At 41.8% G+C, this 16,003-nt stretch overlaps 1 protein-coding gene across 1 annotated transcript; it reads left to right on the top strand.

The window, feature by feature from the left end:
• Nucleotides 1–3,870: 3,870 nt before the first annotated feature.
• Nucleotides 3,871–5,287, top strand: LOC150040388 (melanoma-associated antigen B4-like). The gene has a single exon (XM_090326037.1). It carries the CDS (start codon nt 3,916–3,918, stop codon nt 4,909–4,911), a length of 996 nt encoding a protein of 331 aa, XP_090182163.1. The 5' UTR covers nt 3,871–3,915; the 3' UTR covers nt 4,912–5,287.
• Nucleotides 5,288–16,003: the final 10,716 nt, after the last annotated feature.

Raw genomic sequence — 16,003 nt, 5'->3', positions numbered from 1 at the left:
AAAAGTCATCCCCAACTAAGAGATAGCAAGAGACATGAGGACTTCCACTCTATGGAAGAATGGAATCTTTACATGGATTTTTCTCATTCAGGCCTCTACACAGCAATGTAGCCTGACTCAAATCTTGATTAAAATATTTTAATACCCCAAATAGAATACTCTGTTTAGGGAAAGATATAGTTTCCTAACAGAAAACTGTGAACCTGAGAGATTGTTGGTGGGACTAGTGCAAATACTATGGAAATCAGTATGGATATTCTAAAGAAAGAAAGAAAGAAAGAAAGAAAGAAAGAAAGAAAGAAAGAAAGAAAGAAAGAAAGAAAGAAAGAAAGAAAGAAACCTGGGCTATGTGCTGGTGGCTTATGCCTGTAATCCTAATTACTCAAGAACCTGAGATATGAAGATTGCAGTTTTAAGTCTGCTCAAGAAGGAAAGTCCATGAGACTCTTATCTTCAATTAGTTACTTAAAATGTGGAAGGGAAGCTGTGGCTCAAAGTGGAAGAGTACTACCCTGGAGCACAAAAGCTTCAGGACAGCACCCAGGCGCTGAGTTTAAACCCTGTGACTGCCAAAACAAAGCAACAAAAGACCAAGCCTACTTACCTTATGATCCATTAAATACCACTCTTGAGCATTTTTCTGAAAGCTTATAAATCAGGATACAACAAAGGCATCTGCACACCAATGTTCACTGCAGTACTATGCATTATTCACCATAGCCAAGGTATAGAATCAGCTCAGATGCCCTACATTAGATGAATGGATAAATAATGTGTTACATATATTCAGATATATCTGAATATACATAAATAGTATGCAGCCATTAGGAAGAAAGGTATTTTGTCAGTTGAAATGAAATCAACAACTCTGGAAAATATACCAAGCAAAGTAGGCCAGACCCAAAAAGACAAGGGACTCATTTTTACTCTCAAACACAGATCTCAAACCAAACCTCTTTAGGCAACAATCTCCTATATAAACACACATAGAGGAATATTCTAATATACATGATTTAGTTGACTAAAGTGTAGTATATATAGAAATGCATTTCCATGAATGAACCTCTCAAGCAATTAACAAACAGTTTAACACAATTGGTACCAGAAACTGAAGTGAGCCTGTAATGAAAGTGTTGGGAAGATAGTGGATGAATCAAAGAGAGGTCAAGAGGCAAATACAGCAAAAATATTCAGTGTACATATCTGATAAAGGAAGTGGGAAATATGAAATAAACTATGGGAGAGGGAACAGATGGGATGGGGTGGGATGATTGAAGGGATAACTGAGCAGGGAACACTGCTGATCAAAAGGACACTTTATATTATAATCCCTTTGTACCTTTTAGCAAAAGTAGGAAAAGAACGAGAGAAGGATGGGATCCTAGGCCCTGTAGCATTCATTAGAAAAAGACCTGAAATGAGTGTTGGTAGGCCTCCGACACTCACAGTTGAGCCAGGAGCCAGGAGCTCAGCTAGGATCACAGGTCATGCCTGTGATCCTAGCTACTCAGGAGGCTGGTTTGAAGCCAGCTCAGGCAGAAGTATCCACACTTTTATCGCCAATTAACCACTCAAAAATGGAAAGTGGCATTGCGGCCCAAATGGTAGATTGTGAGCCATTAGGCTGAGGTTCAGGGACAGCACCCAGGCCCTGAGTTCAAGCCCCACAATGGACAAAATAGAAGAAAAGAGTCTTAGGGAGTTGAGAGATTTGGTGTGATGGACTGGCTCTGAGACATTAGAAATAAAGTGGCCAGGCACCCATAAGAAAGTACAGAAAGCCAGAAAATGTAGTCTACACCCGCAAGACCAGCTGCTCTGGAGTCTATCTAAAAATAAATAAATACATAAAAATAACAAGAGCAAGGGAGTATGGATTAAATGGTTGAGTGCCTGTTTAGAAAATGAGGGGTTTTCATCTTGAAGCTCAGTACCTGCTACTGGGCACCAGTGGCTCATGCCAGTAACCCTAGCTACTTAGGAGATTGAGATCTTGGAATCTCAGATGGGAACCAGCTCAGGCAGATAAATCTGCGACTCTCATCCTTCACTGACCAGCGAAAAGGAGGCATGACTCCAGTTGTATAGCACTAACTGGGAGCAAAATCAAAAGCAAAACAGAAAAAAAAAACCAACTGCGAGTGTGTTCAAGTCCCTCAGTTCAAATCCCTATCCCTTATTGGCACCAAAACAAAAACAAACAACAGCAACAACAACAATGACGTCTCAGTCAGCCCAGGAAGATAATTCCATGAGATTCGATCTTCAAATAAGCAACACAATTCTCCAAGTATAGTTCATATGGTAAAAGCATATGGTCTAGCATGCTCCATGAGAGGGTGTGGCCCTACAGTTCAAACTCAGGAATCCCCCTTCCAAAAAAAAATGTTAAGGGAAGACATTAAAGTTCGAGGAAGCCAGTTACAAAAGAGCCTTTCACAAAAGAGAAACATCACACCTCAAAAAAAAAATCCCACTTTTGGGCCTAGTAGTAGTGTGCTTGCCTAGCATGCATGAAGCCTTGGGTTCAATTCCTCAGTACCACATACCCAGAAAAAGTCAGAAGTGGAGCTGTGGCTCAAGTGGCAGAGTACTAGCCTTGAGCTAAAAGTGGCCAAGAACAGTGCCTTGGCCCTGAACTCAAGCCCCAGGACTGGCAAAAACAAAAAAAAATCCCACTTTTCTTGGAAGGCTATTGAGTTCCTTGGCCACCTTAAATTCTATTCAGGACTCTTCAGGAATTGCAATCTTGGGTCTGAGAATGTGTGACTCCCCCTAGTAGAAAAATGACTGGGGCCCAGGAAGAAATTTCCTCTATTGCTATTTGTCAGGCCGCCGCCCCTCCCCCCCTCAGAACAGAGAACAGCCACGCCCCGTCGTCTTGGTGACAGGACGCAGGAAAAGACGCTAAACTTCTCCTGCTTCTTGGAAGAGTGGAGGCGTGGTCGTGGTCCAGGAGAGGTGTGGCTTTAACTCAGCTGAGAAAGGCTTGCCGGTTGCCAACTATCTAGGTGGGTAACGTGAACTTAAACTGTGCAGGCCTGAAAAATCATAGCCCATGCTTCTCTCCCCCTCGAGTCCCCCGAGTTCCCACTCACGGCAGTTAGACCCCAAAGTCATTTGCTCATTTTGGCTGCCGTGGGCTTAAGAGAATGAAGATCTTTGGTCCAAGACTAGTGGCTTTGGGTCAGCAAGGGGGTAAATCTCAAGTCGTACGGGGAGATGGTGAAGATTGATTATGAATATTGAAGGAATTCCCTAGTGAAGAACCCGTAAAGCGCTGGGGAGTGGACCCAGAACCCTGCTGCTGACTGTGGCCTGGACAGTCTGAGCAGCAGGCCTTCGTCCTCCACAGCATTTGGGAGGTGGGGAGATTTAATCTAAGAGAATGACAGCAAATGAGCGTTGTCACGATTCTCAGGTTGTACAAAGAATCCGGCAAGGACTCTGGGAACAACTCCCCCGTCCTCCCCTCGCGTTTAGCACATGTCCAGTCAAGTGGTGGGCAGCCGTCCTTCTTTCTATACTGCAGCTTGCTTGGTACCAGGCAAGGTGGGAATGTGGATTTGACAGTAGTCCAGGAAAACAAGCTGGGGACCTCGTTACCCATGGATAAGGACGGTCCTGAATGTAAACCTAGAGCCCCTGTGGTCGCCCTCCATCAGCCTAGCATGACACAAGGGCCTAAGACTCTCTTCACTTGTTGTTCCACAGGATTGTGGGGGCAAACCCTGAGCAGAAGAGGAGCTGGTGAGTCACTAGAGCATCGGCCACAAGAAAACCTGCAAGGGGGATCTGGGTAAAATGCAAGTATAGGTTTTTCTTCTGAGGATGGTGCTCATAGGTTCTCATTCCCCTGTTCTAGGTGTCTGCCCTTACTAGGTCTTCCACCTGCAGGACCTGAGCCCTGTCGTCATGCCGAGGGGGCAAAAGAGCAGGCAGCGCATGCGTGCTAAGCGTTACCATGCACGGGGTCAGAGCCGTGGTCTGCAGGAGGTGAAGGCTGAGGAGGAAGTGGAGTCTGCTACTTCTTCCATTAGCGATGATGATGCTCCTCCTAGTCCTCCTGATATCTGCACCCTGGAGCATTTTTGGGATGACATGCCATCTGGCTCTCCCAGCTCAGGTGTTCCCGGTGCGAGCTCCCGTGCAGGTGCCATGAGTCTTGGGCGAGGTGCTGGTGAGACAACATCCGTGAGCATCTTCTCTGAGGGATCCATCACCCAGCGAGTGTGCAGAGATCCTATCGCCAGGAAGACGCGTCGGCTGGTGCAGTACCTGCTGGAGAAATATAAAACGAAAGAGCGTGTCACTCAGGCAGATATGCTAAAAGTGATTAAAAGGAAGCACAAGCAGCATTTCCCTGATATGTTCAGAAAGGCCCGTGCTCGCATGGAGCTGGTCTTTAGTATTGAATTGCAGGAAGTTGACCCCAATAGCCAAGCCTATACCCTTGTCAGCAAGTTTGGCAATGTGGATGGCAGTGTTAGTGGCTGGGTGCCCAAAACTGGCCTGGTGATGACCCTCCTGGGCGTGATATTCATGAATGATAACCATGCCAGTGAGGAAGAAATGTGGGATTTCCTGAATGCATTCGGAATCCATGCTGGCAGGAAGCATTTAATCTTTGGGGAACCCCGCAAACTCATCACCAAGGATTTGGTGCATGATGGGTACCTAGAATACCGCCAGGTGCCTAATAGTATTCCTCCTCGCTATGAGTATCTGTGGGGCTTCAGAGCCCGAGCTGAAATAACCAAGATGAGAGTTCTGGAGGTCTTGGCTAAGATTACTGATACGGTTCCTAAGGCCTTCCCTGTGCTGTATGATGAAGCCATAAGAGAACAAGAAGGAAGAGTGCGAGACAGAGCTGCAGCTGGGGACAGGTTTCCTCCCTTCACCTACTTTTAGATCTGAGAGTAGCTGTCACTGTTTAAGAGCATTATGCTGCAGGAAGCACAAGTATGCCTTCCTTCCTTTACCATCAATGGGAATAACATTCTAACATTGGAATAATATTGTAATATTGTTATGTAATTGCAAGGCTTGGCCTTTTAAAATTGAAGATTTCTTTTACTTGATATTGTCATTTTATCCATTGTATCACTCTCATATGTACTGCTATGTAACCAGATTTCAAAGTTACAGCTTCGGTGTTTATAAAAACCAATACACAATGTATATTTTATGATTCCCACACTTCATAATGTGGAAATGTAGTAGAAATGTGAAACAACACTAAAGTGAAGTTGATGTATTACACGGTGGAGGAAAAAATAAAAATGGAAATGGAAACTGTATTTAATTCTTTGTCTTTTTCTTTCTCATATTTATTTTAGTATAAAGCATACTTATGTAGTTTAAGAGCAGTTATTTGTTTTATCATACTACTCAGCATATTCCCTCTTTTGGACTCAACCAATTTTAGAAATAGCTAGAATAAATAATAAAGAACAAAATAAAACTAAAAATAAGATTTTCAAACAAAAAGAAAAGAAAACTTCTCATAGGAAAATGTTCCCCCCCCCAATCAAGGCACCAGCTTGAATTTGTCACAAGAAGGAACTCTGGATGAAGCTAAGGATCAAACCGAGGATTCTGAAGACTCGCCAAATCCCTCCCTCCTGTCAGCCATGCCTTACAATAGACAGTTGTGTCCAGCTGAAGCGATGCTTTTATACTCCCTCATGTGGTTTCAGGGATTAAAGGGCTGTGGTGGGAGAGGTAGGCCTCTCCATTATAGGAATACTCAGTGTGAGAGACCCTGATGAAATGAAGAAGGTACCTGACCCAAAAGAGAGACCCCCAGACTTGGGTCATTAGAGGGAGGATCTCAGTATCTGAGTCAGGACTAAGATCATCAGCTTCAGAAAACTGGGATCCCACAGACTCCTGTCCATGCTGTTAGCTCTCAGAAACTCCAACAGCCAATTGCCAGTTATGATTAACTCTGCTATCTCTCCCTGGGGCCTCAGGCTGATACTGGCTGATCCAGTGTCAGGAAAATTATAGTTCCATGTTCATTTGTTTATTTGAAATAGGGAAGGGAAGGGGAAAACCAAGATGATCAAGAGGGGGTGGAGGAGGGAAAGGGGGATAAAAACATGGGAAGGGGTATCAATGTTCAAGAAGTAATATATCTACTAGCCAGCAAATGTAACTGCAACCCCTCTCTATACATCACCCCAACAAAAAAAGACTCGGAAGAAGTAGTGGATTGAGACTTAATGTGGTGATACATAATTCCTCTACTAACAGTCCTGTGAGATGCAGAAATAGACATCCAGCAGAGCCAAGATAGACTTCAATTCCTACTGAGGGTGACAGTGAACCTTGTTCTCAGTACACATTCGTAGGAATCTCTCTCTCTCTCTCTCTTTCTCTCTCTCTCTCTTTCCATATATCTTCCCATAAGTCACACTGAGGATTTTGAGAAAAATCTGGTGAGGGCAAAGGTCATAATGGTCACAATTTTGTATCCTAACACAATATAGGCAGGTAAGGCTAAATAAGATTACCTCTCCTGTCGCTCACTTGGATTTCAGAGAGTTCTGAATGTCACTACAGATTCTCACAATTCCAAGGTGAGCGTAGCTGCAGGCTCTCCTAGCAGTTAAAGTGGAGAAGCTGAGGTCAAATTGAGGATATCACACCTATGATGGCTTACATGTGGTCTGTTCCCATGAAAACACATGGTGAAGCTTAATTCATATTGTGAGATATCAAGAGGCAGAGCCAGATGAAATCTTTAAGAGAATAATCCCTTAACAATACATAGACTTGGAGCTATGCATAATAACAAGGTCACAGGTGGGGAGTTGCTAATTTACATTTCTTATGGGGAGCATCACAGTACTGGAATTTGACCTTGAGGCCTTAAACTTATAAGGCTAATGCTCTACCACTTAAGCCACATCTCTAGTCCTGCTTCTTGATGATTAGTTTACATGGACTGTGGCAAGTTTGCTTCCTGGGCTCCCCTCAACCAGGAATCCTCCAGATCTCAGCCTTTTCAGTAGATGGAATTACATAATTTATATTTCTAACAAATTGCCCTAAAGATGTTGCTGCTGCTGGATGAATGCCATACTTTGAGAAGCACTCTTAGTGTTTCCTGATGGGATTTCTCCAAAATTTCTCAAGAACTGTGACTCTCCCCGGATCCTTAAATAAATCAATTGATAAACTAGATCAATGAGAAAAACATCATTTTCCTGCATGAATTAAAAGTGTCACCTAGAGAGTATAGTTATAAAGAAATCCATAGATGTTAAAAAAAATATGAGTAAAAATTCACACATGCTATGACAGGTAAAAGTCAGTATTTCTAGGAAAAGAGACAGGAGTGCTTAGAAAAGGAATAGTATGGCTTATACTCTTTTCCATAATAAAAATATACAGCATTGCATGGAGCTGGTGGCTTGCTTTTAATCCTAGCTACTTTCTGGTAGCTTGTGTCTCAAATTTTAGCTACTCAGGAGGCTGAAGATTTATAGTCCAAAGCCAGCCTGAGAAGGAAAGTTCATAAAACATTTATTTGCAATTAGCCACCAAAAAAACCCGGAAGTGGATCTGTGGCTCAGGTAGTAGAACACCAGGCTTGAGGGAAAAAGCTCAGGAACAGTGCCTAGGTCCTGAGTTCAAGCCCTCATATCAGCAGATATATACAAAAATGTTACAGAATGATCATGGCTTTATCCATTGCTAAAGGTGAGTCATTCTTGTAAATATAGTAAATCTTCACACATTTTTATCCATGACTTCACTTTGTACAAGTCCTATCATTTGTATATTAGGGTAAGAAGTTTTAGAGCAAAATGAGTCAATGACAACATGTGGTTCTGGTAATATTGTTGACCTTATTTTAAAAAAACTGAAACTTGTATTATTCAAATAATGCTCAGTAATATTATTTCCAGTCTTTGAATTTTCACTATAAGCTCCTGTTCATTGCAGACACTACAAACATGCATATATTATTCATTAAAGATTTTTAGGCCAGGCCTTGGTGACTCACACCTGTAATCCTAGCTGCTCAGGAGGCTGAGATCTGAGGATTGTGGTTCAAAGCTACCCTCCAATTAATCATCGGAAAACCAGAAGTAGTGCTGTGGCTCGAAGTCATAGAGCGCTAGCCTTGAGCTGAAGAGCTCAGGGACAGCATCCAGGCCCTGAGTTCAAGCCTCACAACCAAATTTTAAAAAAAAGATTATTTAGATAGCCTTAATAATGAGTAAAAAAATATGAAGAGAAGATATTCGACTAGAAACATCCATCCAAGACTCTCCTATGTCTTTAGGACTATGAAGTATTACAGTCAGCTGCATGACTAAAGGGAGAGGTGGCTTGCGTACAAAGACATGGGAGTGCAATGGCAAACAGTAGGCAGAGACCAGGTGAAATCCAGAAATACTGAAGTAGAGATTTGAAAAAGAAACAAAAAAAATGTTAACATCGGGTTCTAGGCAACATAGTAGAGAAATAGGAGAATCCCCTTCAACAAAGGATGCAAATAAAAGAAGAAATGTGGGCTGGGAGTTTGGCCTACTGATGTAGTGCTTGCACGAAGATATGGGTTTGATTCCTCAGTACCATATACATAAAAAAGCTGGAAGTAGTGCTATGGCTCAAGTGGTAGAGCCCTAGCATTGAAAAAGCTTAAGGACAGTGTTGAGGCCCCGAGTTCAAGCCCCAGGACTGGCAAGAAACAAACAGGAGAAAAGAAAATCATCAGTGAACCTCACAAGGATATCATCAGGCACTTTACAGAAATAAATGTATAAGACAATGAGGTAGGTTAGCTAAAGGGGAAGAATGATGAAAAGCATACTCTTCTCACACCTTCAGAAATACCTGGAGCTTTTTCATCACACTAGTGTCTACCATGACCATTCATCCTTGTGGATAACTAGTGGTCAGTTTGTGGTTAGAACTTCTCCCTAATGGCAGACAAACTCTGGGCCACATCTAACCAAATTGAGTCACCAGCTCAGTGTAATCATATGTTCTCTTAGCTTGACCTTTTCTGAAATCCCTACTTTATGCTTCATGCACAGATGACCATCTTTCGCATACACGGATCACATCCACAAACCTACCAAGTCATGATCCTTCATTTCCCTAAGATTAGCCAACTATCAACACTAAGATTTCTTTTTTTCCATATATTTGTATTGTAATTAATAGAAGGGTTACATTATATTCACCAGATAGAAGGTGCATTACTTCACAAACATTGATACCCTTTCTCATGTCTTGGTCCACATTTCCCTCCCCCCACCTCCGTCCCTCATCTTGTTTTCCCCCCTTCCCTATCCTATTTCAAATAACCAAATATGTATATATCCAATATATCAGATAACAAGGTGAAATACTGTAGCAATATGAGATAACCAACAGCAAAAGAGATGAGAGGTAACATAGTAGATTAAGGACAACAATCACTCATTATATGGCTTTTGTTTCTATATCCTGAAGGTCCTTTCATTTAGCGTCATTCTATATGGCCTTATGTATCTAGGTTTTGCTCTATTGCAAATCTCTGCTAGGAAAGCCCAAGGTTTCTACTGATTATGACAAATGAGGGAAACCATTGAGCCTATGTTCCTTTGAGTCTGGCTTATTTCACTTAATATGATTTTTTCTAAGTCTTTCCATTTCCTTACAAATGGGGTGATGCCGTTCTTCATGACAGCAGCATAGAATTCCATTTTAATACTAAGATTTCTATCCATACTCTCAGAGCATTAGAAAACAGACATGTTGTAACCATAAACTGATCCCTGAGCTACCTTGTTGGAGCCCAACATTCCACCTAAGGGTGTACATTCCCTTTATTAAACTGCTGAATTTGAGGCTTCACACTCGTGTGTGTGTGTGTGTGTGTGTGTGTGTGTGTGTGTTTGAGTGAGTGTTTTCATTCAGTTCTTTGATAGGCCAAGAATCTAGGATCTTCTCTGAGATTACAAGATATCTACTGTGCAGCAAGCAGACCATAGAGACCCTCTCCCCAGTACCGGTATCATACTCAATTGCATCTTAATGAGGAACTCTATTGAAAATGGTCTGATAATCAGACTTTTGGGCCAGGGATAATACATGTCCTTGTACTTTCATATTGCCAAACCCTAAAGGCCTCCTTTTCCCCCTGAGCAACTACCCAGAGAATTAGTAATGCTCAGAACATAGTTGTGACTTTAACTCAGACCTAATGGGAAGAGAAGTCTAAATAGTAGGAAATACCAGTTGCACTGTAGAGGGAAACAGTAATGCATCCTACTGGGGAGTGGGCCCTGACCACTAGAAATAGGAATGAGAACAGCTGTATGTGAACATCAGAGGACAGCTGAGGTAGAGACCGGTATGGCAAGGAAACACAGGGTCATTTTGTTCACGTGCCTTGGCCTTCTCCCCAGTGCATATTAGCCCTGCTTTGATGGTTCCCATGCTAATGCTCATGCTCACAGCCTCAGAGTGTCTCAAGTATGAAGAAGCATTTAACGGATGGTCCCTGGTATGAGCTAGCAAGAACAGCTTGAGGGTAGCTTTTATATCTATCCCTTTGCCAGGCCTACATAGGGAAAATCTGGCAGGAAATCAGCCCAGAAGTGGCCTTAGTGTGGATGCCCATAAAGAAGGCAGGGCAGGGATCAGCTTGCAACACCTCTTTCTGGTTTAACCTGTTCGAATTTACCAGAGAAAGGGGTCCAAAATGCACATGCTCAATAAGGAAGATGGAAAACAAGCTTAGGAAAAAAACGAAGCATCTCTCTACTCCACTTCTTCAGCAAAAATATGACTGATCTTTAAAACATGTCTTGTTTTACATTTGTTTCATTTTGCTTTCACTCATTATTTTCCATAGCTAGGTTCCATACACATTCACTTTCACACCTCTACATCTATTTTCTTTACACCATTGTCTCTTCTTTTACCAAATTTTTAAAACATTTTTTCTTCACTATTTTTAATTACTAGTTTATCCTGTGACCATCCAAGTTCCTGTTTCTTATGTTTGTTGGGGTATAGTTTTATTTCTATTATTTTTTATATTTAAATACCTGAATTGAATTCCTTTTTTAACATCTGTTTCTTCTTTATTATGTTTTCTCAATATTTTCTTTTTTTAAGATTTTTATTGTAATTAATAGAATGGCTACATTTGCCAGATAGGAGGTGCATTAATTCACAAACATTGATACCCTTTCACATGTCTTGGTCCCCATTTCCCTCCCCCCCACCCCCACCCCTCATCTTGTTTTCCCCCTTCCCTATCCAATTTCAAATAACCAAATACAAATATATCTGATATATCAGATAACAAAGTGAGATACTGTAACAGTATGAGATAACCAAGGGACAGCAAAAGAGCTGAGAGATAACATAGTACCTTAAGGACAACAATCATTCATTATATGGCTTTTGTTTCTATATCCTAGAGGTCCTTCCAAGTAGCATCGCACTATATGGCCTTATGTATCAAGGTTTTGCTCTATTGCACTCTGATTTCTCTTCTCTTAGTGACAGTGGGGACAAAGACCTTAAGAGAAAGCTGGACCTTAATCTAATTCTCCATATAAAACTGAAAGAGCCATTCACCCCAACATTTATACAAATCACAGTGGTGGAACACAAGAAATATGAAAAGTAAGGAATAATAACTTTAAAATTTCATAACTCTTTAAAAACTACATCCAAAGACATTGAAATAGTTACATCTGTGGGCCAGGGGTTCATGCCTATAATTCTAGCTGTTTAAGAAGGCTGGGACTTGGAAAGGCATTGTTCAAAGCCAGCTCAGACAGAAAAGTCTGTGAGACTCTATATCCAATTAATTTACAAAATTCAGAACTATAGGTTCAGCTCAACTGGTAGAGTGCCAGCAGTAAGCAAGCCCTGAGTTGAAGCTTCAAATAAAAAAAAGAGAGACAGCTTAGGTCAGGAGTTTGGCCTAATGATAGAGTGCTTACCTAGCATGCACCAAGATCTGGGTTCAATTCCTTGGTACTACATATATATATATATATATATATATATATATATATATATATATATAAGCCAGAAGTGGCTCAAGTGGTAGAAAGAAAGTCCTTGAAAAAGCTCAAAGATAGTGCTCAGGCCCCGAGTTCAAGCCTCAAGACTGGCAGAGAGAAACAGCCAGACATATTAATGAAGAGAAAAATTCAATTTAAGACTTAAAAGAGAAAATATACGAAAAAAATGGGAAAAAAGACTTGAAAGAGAATTTCAGTAATTTAGAAGAAAAAAATAACTAATCAGAATCAAAGATTCTGAAAGAAGCAAAGAGAAATCATGTAAATTAAAAACAATAATTGGGCCGGGAGTTTGGCCTAGTGGTAGAATGCTTGCCTAGCATGCATGAAGACCCGGGTTCGATTCCTTGGTAGCCCACATACATAGCAAAAAGCTGGAAGTGGTGCTGAGGCTTAAGTGGTAGAGTGCTAGCCTTGAGAAAGTCCAAGGACAGTGCTCAAGCCCTGAGCTCAAGCCCAGGACTGGCAAAAAAAAAAACCCACAATAATTCAACTAATAACTCAATGGAAAGTATCACCAATCAATTAGATAAAGTAGAAGAAAAAATGTCAGGTGCTGAAGAAAAGTTTGAGAAATTATTACATTCACATATCAATAAAGAAAAATAGCCATCATGACCACAACTTGTAAGAACTCTGAGAAATGATTAAGAAATGACTCAACTTAAGAATCCATGGGAAAGAAGGAGCTGAAATACAAACTAAATGCACGAAAGAAATTATACCAGAAAAAAATGTCCAAATTAGGGAAAGATACATACTTCTTAGTACACGAGACATTTAGAATCCCAAATAAACATGATTATAAAAGGACAATTCCAGAGTGATTGTTGTCCTTAATGTACTATGCTATCTCTCTTCTCTTTTGCTGTCCCTTGGTTATCTCATATTGTTATAGCATTTTACCTTGTTATCTGATATATTGTATATATGTTTATCTGGTTATTTGAAATAGGATAGGGAAGGGGGAAAACAAGATGAGGGGTGGGGGGTGGGGGAGGGAAAGGGGGACCAAGATATGAGAATGGTTATGAATGTTTGTGAAGTAGTGCACCTTCTATCTGGTGAATATAATGTAACCCTTCTATCAATTACAATAAAAATTATATGAAAAAGGGACAACTCCACCTCAAATTATAGTTAAAGTTAAATCTCTGAGAATAAAGAACAAAGAAAGCATAGAGGAAGCTGCAAAAGAGAAATGGCAGGTACCAGTGGCTCATGCTTGTGATTCTAGCTACTCAGTAGACTTTGATCTAAGCTTGTGCTTTGAAGCCAGCCCAGGCAGGGAAGTCCATGGCATGCTTAACTCCAGTCAACTACCAAAAAATCTGGAACGAGAGATCTGGCTTTAGTGATAGTGTGCTGGCCTTGAGCAAAGAGAGCGAAGTTAAAACACCTAGGTGCTAAGTTCAAGTCCAGGACTGACACAAAGAAAAGAGACAGAGATAGATAGATAGATAGATAGATAGATAGATAGATAGATAGATAGATAGATAGATAGATAGACAGACAGACAAACAGATAGATGGAGAGGTACAATAGGTGCCAGTGGCTTATATCTCATACTTGTAATCCTAGCCACTTAAGAGACTGACACATTCAGGAGGATTGTGGCTCAGTGCCATTTTGATAGCAACTTTCCTCATTACCCCAACATTTCACATTGAGCATATTTTCGACCTATTGATTATATGGTTATTAACCATATAATATCAGGTTATTAACCTGATATTCCAGAACTATTAAGGGAAAGGGACCCCTGTTGCCTCAAAAATATCAACTTGGTTTTTGCTAAGGCAAGCACCATGATTCCAGGTAATTGTAGATGAAATCAACCAAACCCAGGTTTGGAGAATTTGTAATATTCCAGATGTTACCTTCTAGGATTTTTCTAGAATGTTATCTTGCCCAGAGAACATGCAAAGAACACATATAAATCATTGTTCTCTTCATCTCAGTGAAAGAAGTCAGTGGCACATTTAGAGATACCTAACTTCCTGAGTCCCCGCTAAGGTGCTTGGACCCCCGTTCCGCAGAACAGCCCTCGCCTCGAGGCCCGGAGGGGACTTCTTTTGCAAAGTTGGGAAACTGAGGCTGGGAAGGAACAGGGCTCTGGACAGCCTAGAAGGAGTAGTAGTAGCCCTCCAGCTCTCTCTCTACTCGCTGCATCCCCTAAAGGGCTGAGTTTACTCTTCTGCACCACAGTGGGGATCCCGTGCCCCTCTGGGGTACGAAAGAGGGTCTTTCTCCACCACTTGGAGGCATTGTCCTATCGTGTCCCTTCCTAGAAAATCTGAGGCCTGGGAAAGGTGACTAAAGGCAGACTTCTTAAAGAAGGGGCTTGGATGGGTGAGTAGGAGTTTGCCAGTTCCAAACAGAATGATAGAAGGCCCAGCCACCCGAGATAAGCTTGTGGACTAGGAATTAGTGCTGAGGGCTACAAGGTGACCAGAGGGAGGCTAGAGGTCAAGAGATGCCCCCGGGCTGAGCTGAGGCTCACAGTCCCCCTAGGTGCTTGATCGCAGATGGAGTAGACCACTTAATAAATGCTAACTGCACAATATGCCTGGAATCTTAACTCCTCTGGAGGTTGAGATCTGAGGATAATGGTTCAAAGCCAGCCCAGGCAGGGACAAATCTGTGAGATTCTTATCTCCAATTATCCAACAAAAAGCCAGAAGTGGAGCTGTGGTTCAAGTGGTAGGGGTCAGCCTTGAGTGAAAAAGCTCAGGGACAGTTTCCAGGCCCTGGATTCAAACCCCAGAACCAGTACAAAAATAAATACATTACAAAATAAAAGAGAATTAGGCCGGGAGTGTGGCCTAGTGATAGCGTGCTCAGCTAGCACACACAAAGCCCCGGGTTCGATTTCCTGGAACTACATACACAAAAGAAGCCGGAAGTGGTGCTGAAGTGGCAGAATGCTGGCCTTGAGCAAAGTGTCCAAGGACAATGGCCAGGCCCTGAGTTCAAGCCCCAGGACTGGCAAAAATAATAATGATAATCATCATCATCATAATCATCATAATAATAAAATTTTAAAAATGCTAAAAGCTCAACTTCAATGGCTCAAGCCTGTAATCCCAGCTACTCAGGAGGCTGAGATTTGAGTTTCTTGATTCCAAAGACAACCTGTGCCGGAAAGTCCAGGAGGCTTTTACCTCCCAGTAGAGATGCGTTTCAAACGGTAGAGCACCAGCCTTGAATGTAAAAACCAAGTGACAATGTGAGACCCTAAGTTCAAGACCCAGTACTGACAATCAATGCTAGCAAAACATTCATTTGTTCAGTAACTCATTCATTTGTTCATTTCCTCAATTATGTATTTACCAAAAACTCCCTGCCATGGCCTTCAGTAAATGACACTGGCTCCTGAGAGAGTTTAGCTAGGTTCTTCCCAGCTCAGGAAAGACAGAACCTGGTATAGACACCCCACCCTGCTCTCTAAAGAACTTTGAGAAAGATGGCTCTGCCAGATGGGTCAAAGAGAGGTCATGGGAGAAGCCCAGCATGGTGGCTCACAACTGTAATCCTAGCTACTCAGGAGGAGGAGATCTGAGGATTGAGGTTCAAAGCTAGTCCAGACACTTAAGAACATGAGACTCTTATCTCCAACTAATCACCACAAAAGGGGGAAATGGGGCTGTAGCTCCAGGGGTAGGGTGGTAGCCTTGAGCTGAAGAGCTCAGAGACAGTGCCCAGGCCCAGAGTTCAAGTCCCATGACCCACAGGAACAAACAAAGAGAGAGAGATCATGGGACATGGGGTTACAAAAATAGAGATACCTGAAGGTTTGCTGCACATACCTAATAATTTGTTTTCATCCTCTTGCTTGGCTATCTTGCTCACTGCTGATACTCTACCAGTTGAACCGTGTCACTAGTTCTACATTTTGCTGATTAATTGGATATAGATTCTCACAGATTTTTCTGCTTTTTTTCTGCCTT

The sequence above is a fragment of the Megascapheus bottae genome, chromosome X (genome assembly GCF_031878675.1).
Source record: "Megascapheus bottae isolate mThoBot1 chromosome X, mThoBot2.hap1, whole genome shotgun sequence".
Lineage (NCBI taxonomy): Eukaryota > Metazoa > Chordata > Mammalia > Rodentia > Geomyidae > Megascapheus > Megascapheus bottae.
This window is presented reverse-complemented; position numbering and strand designations above follow the sequence as displayed.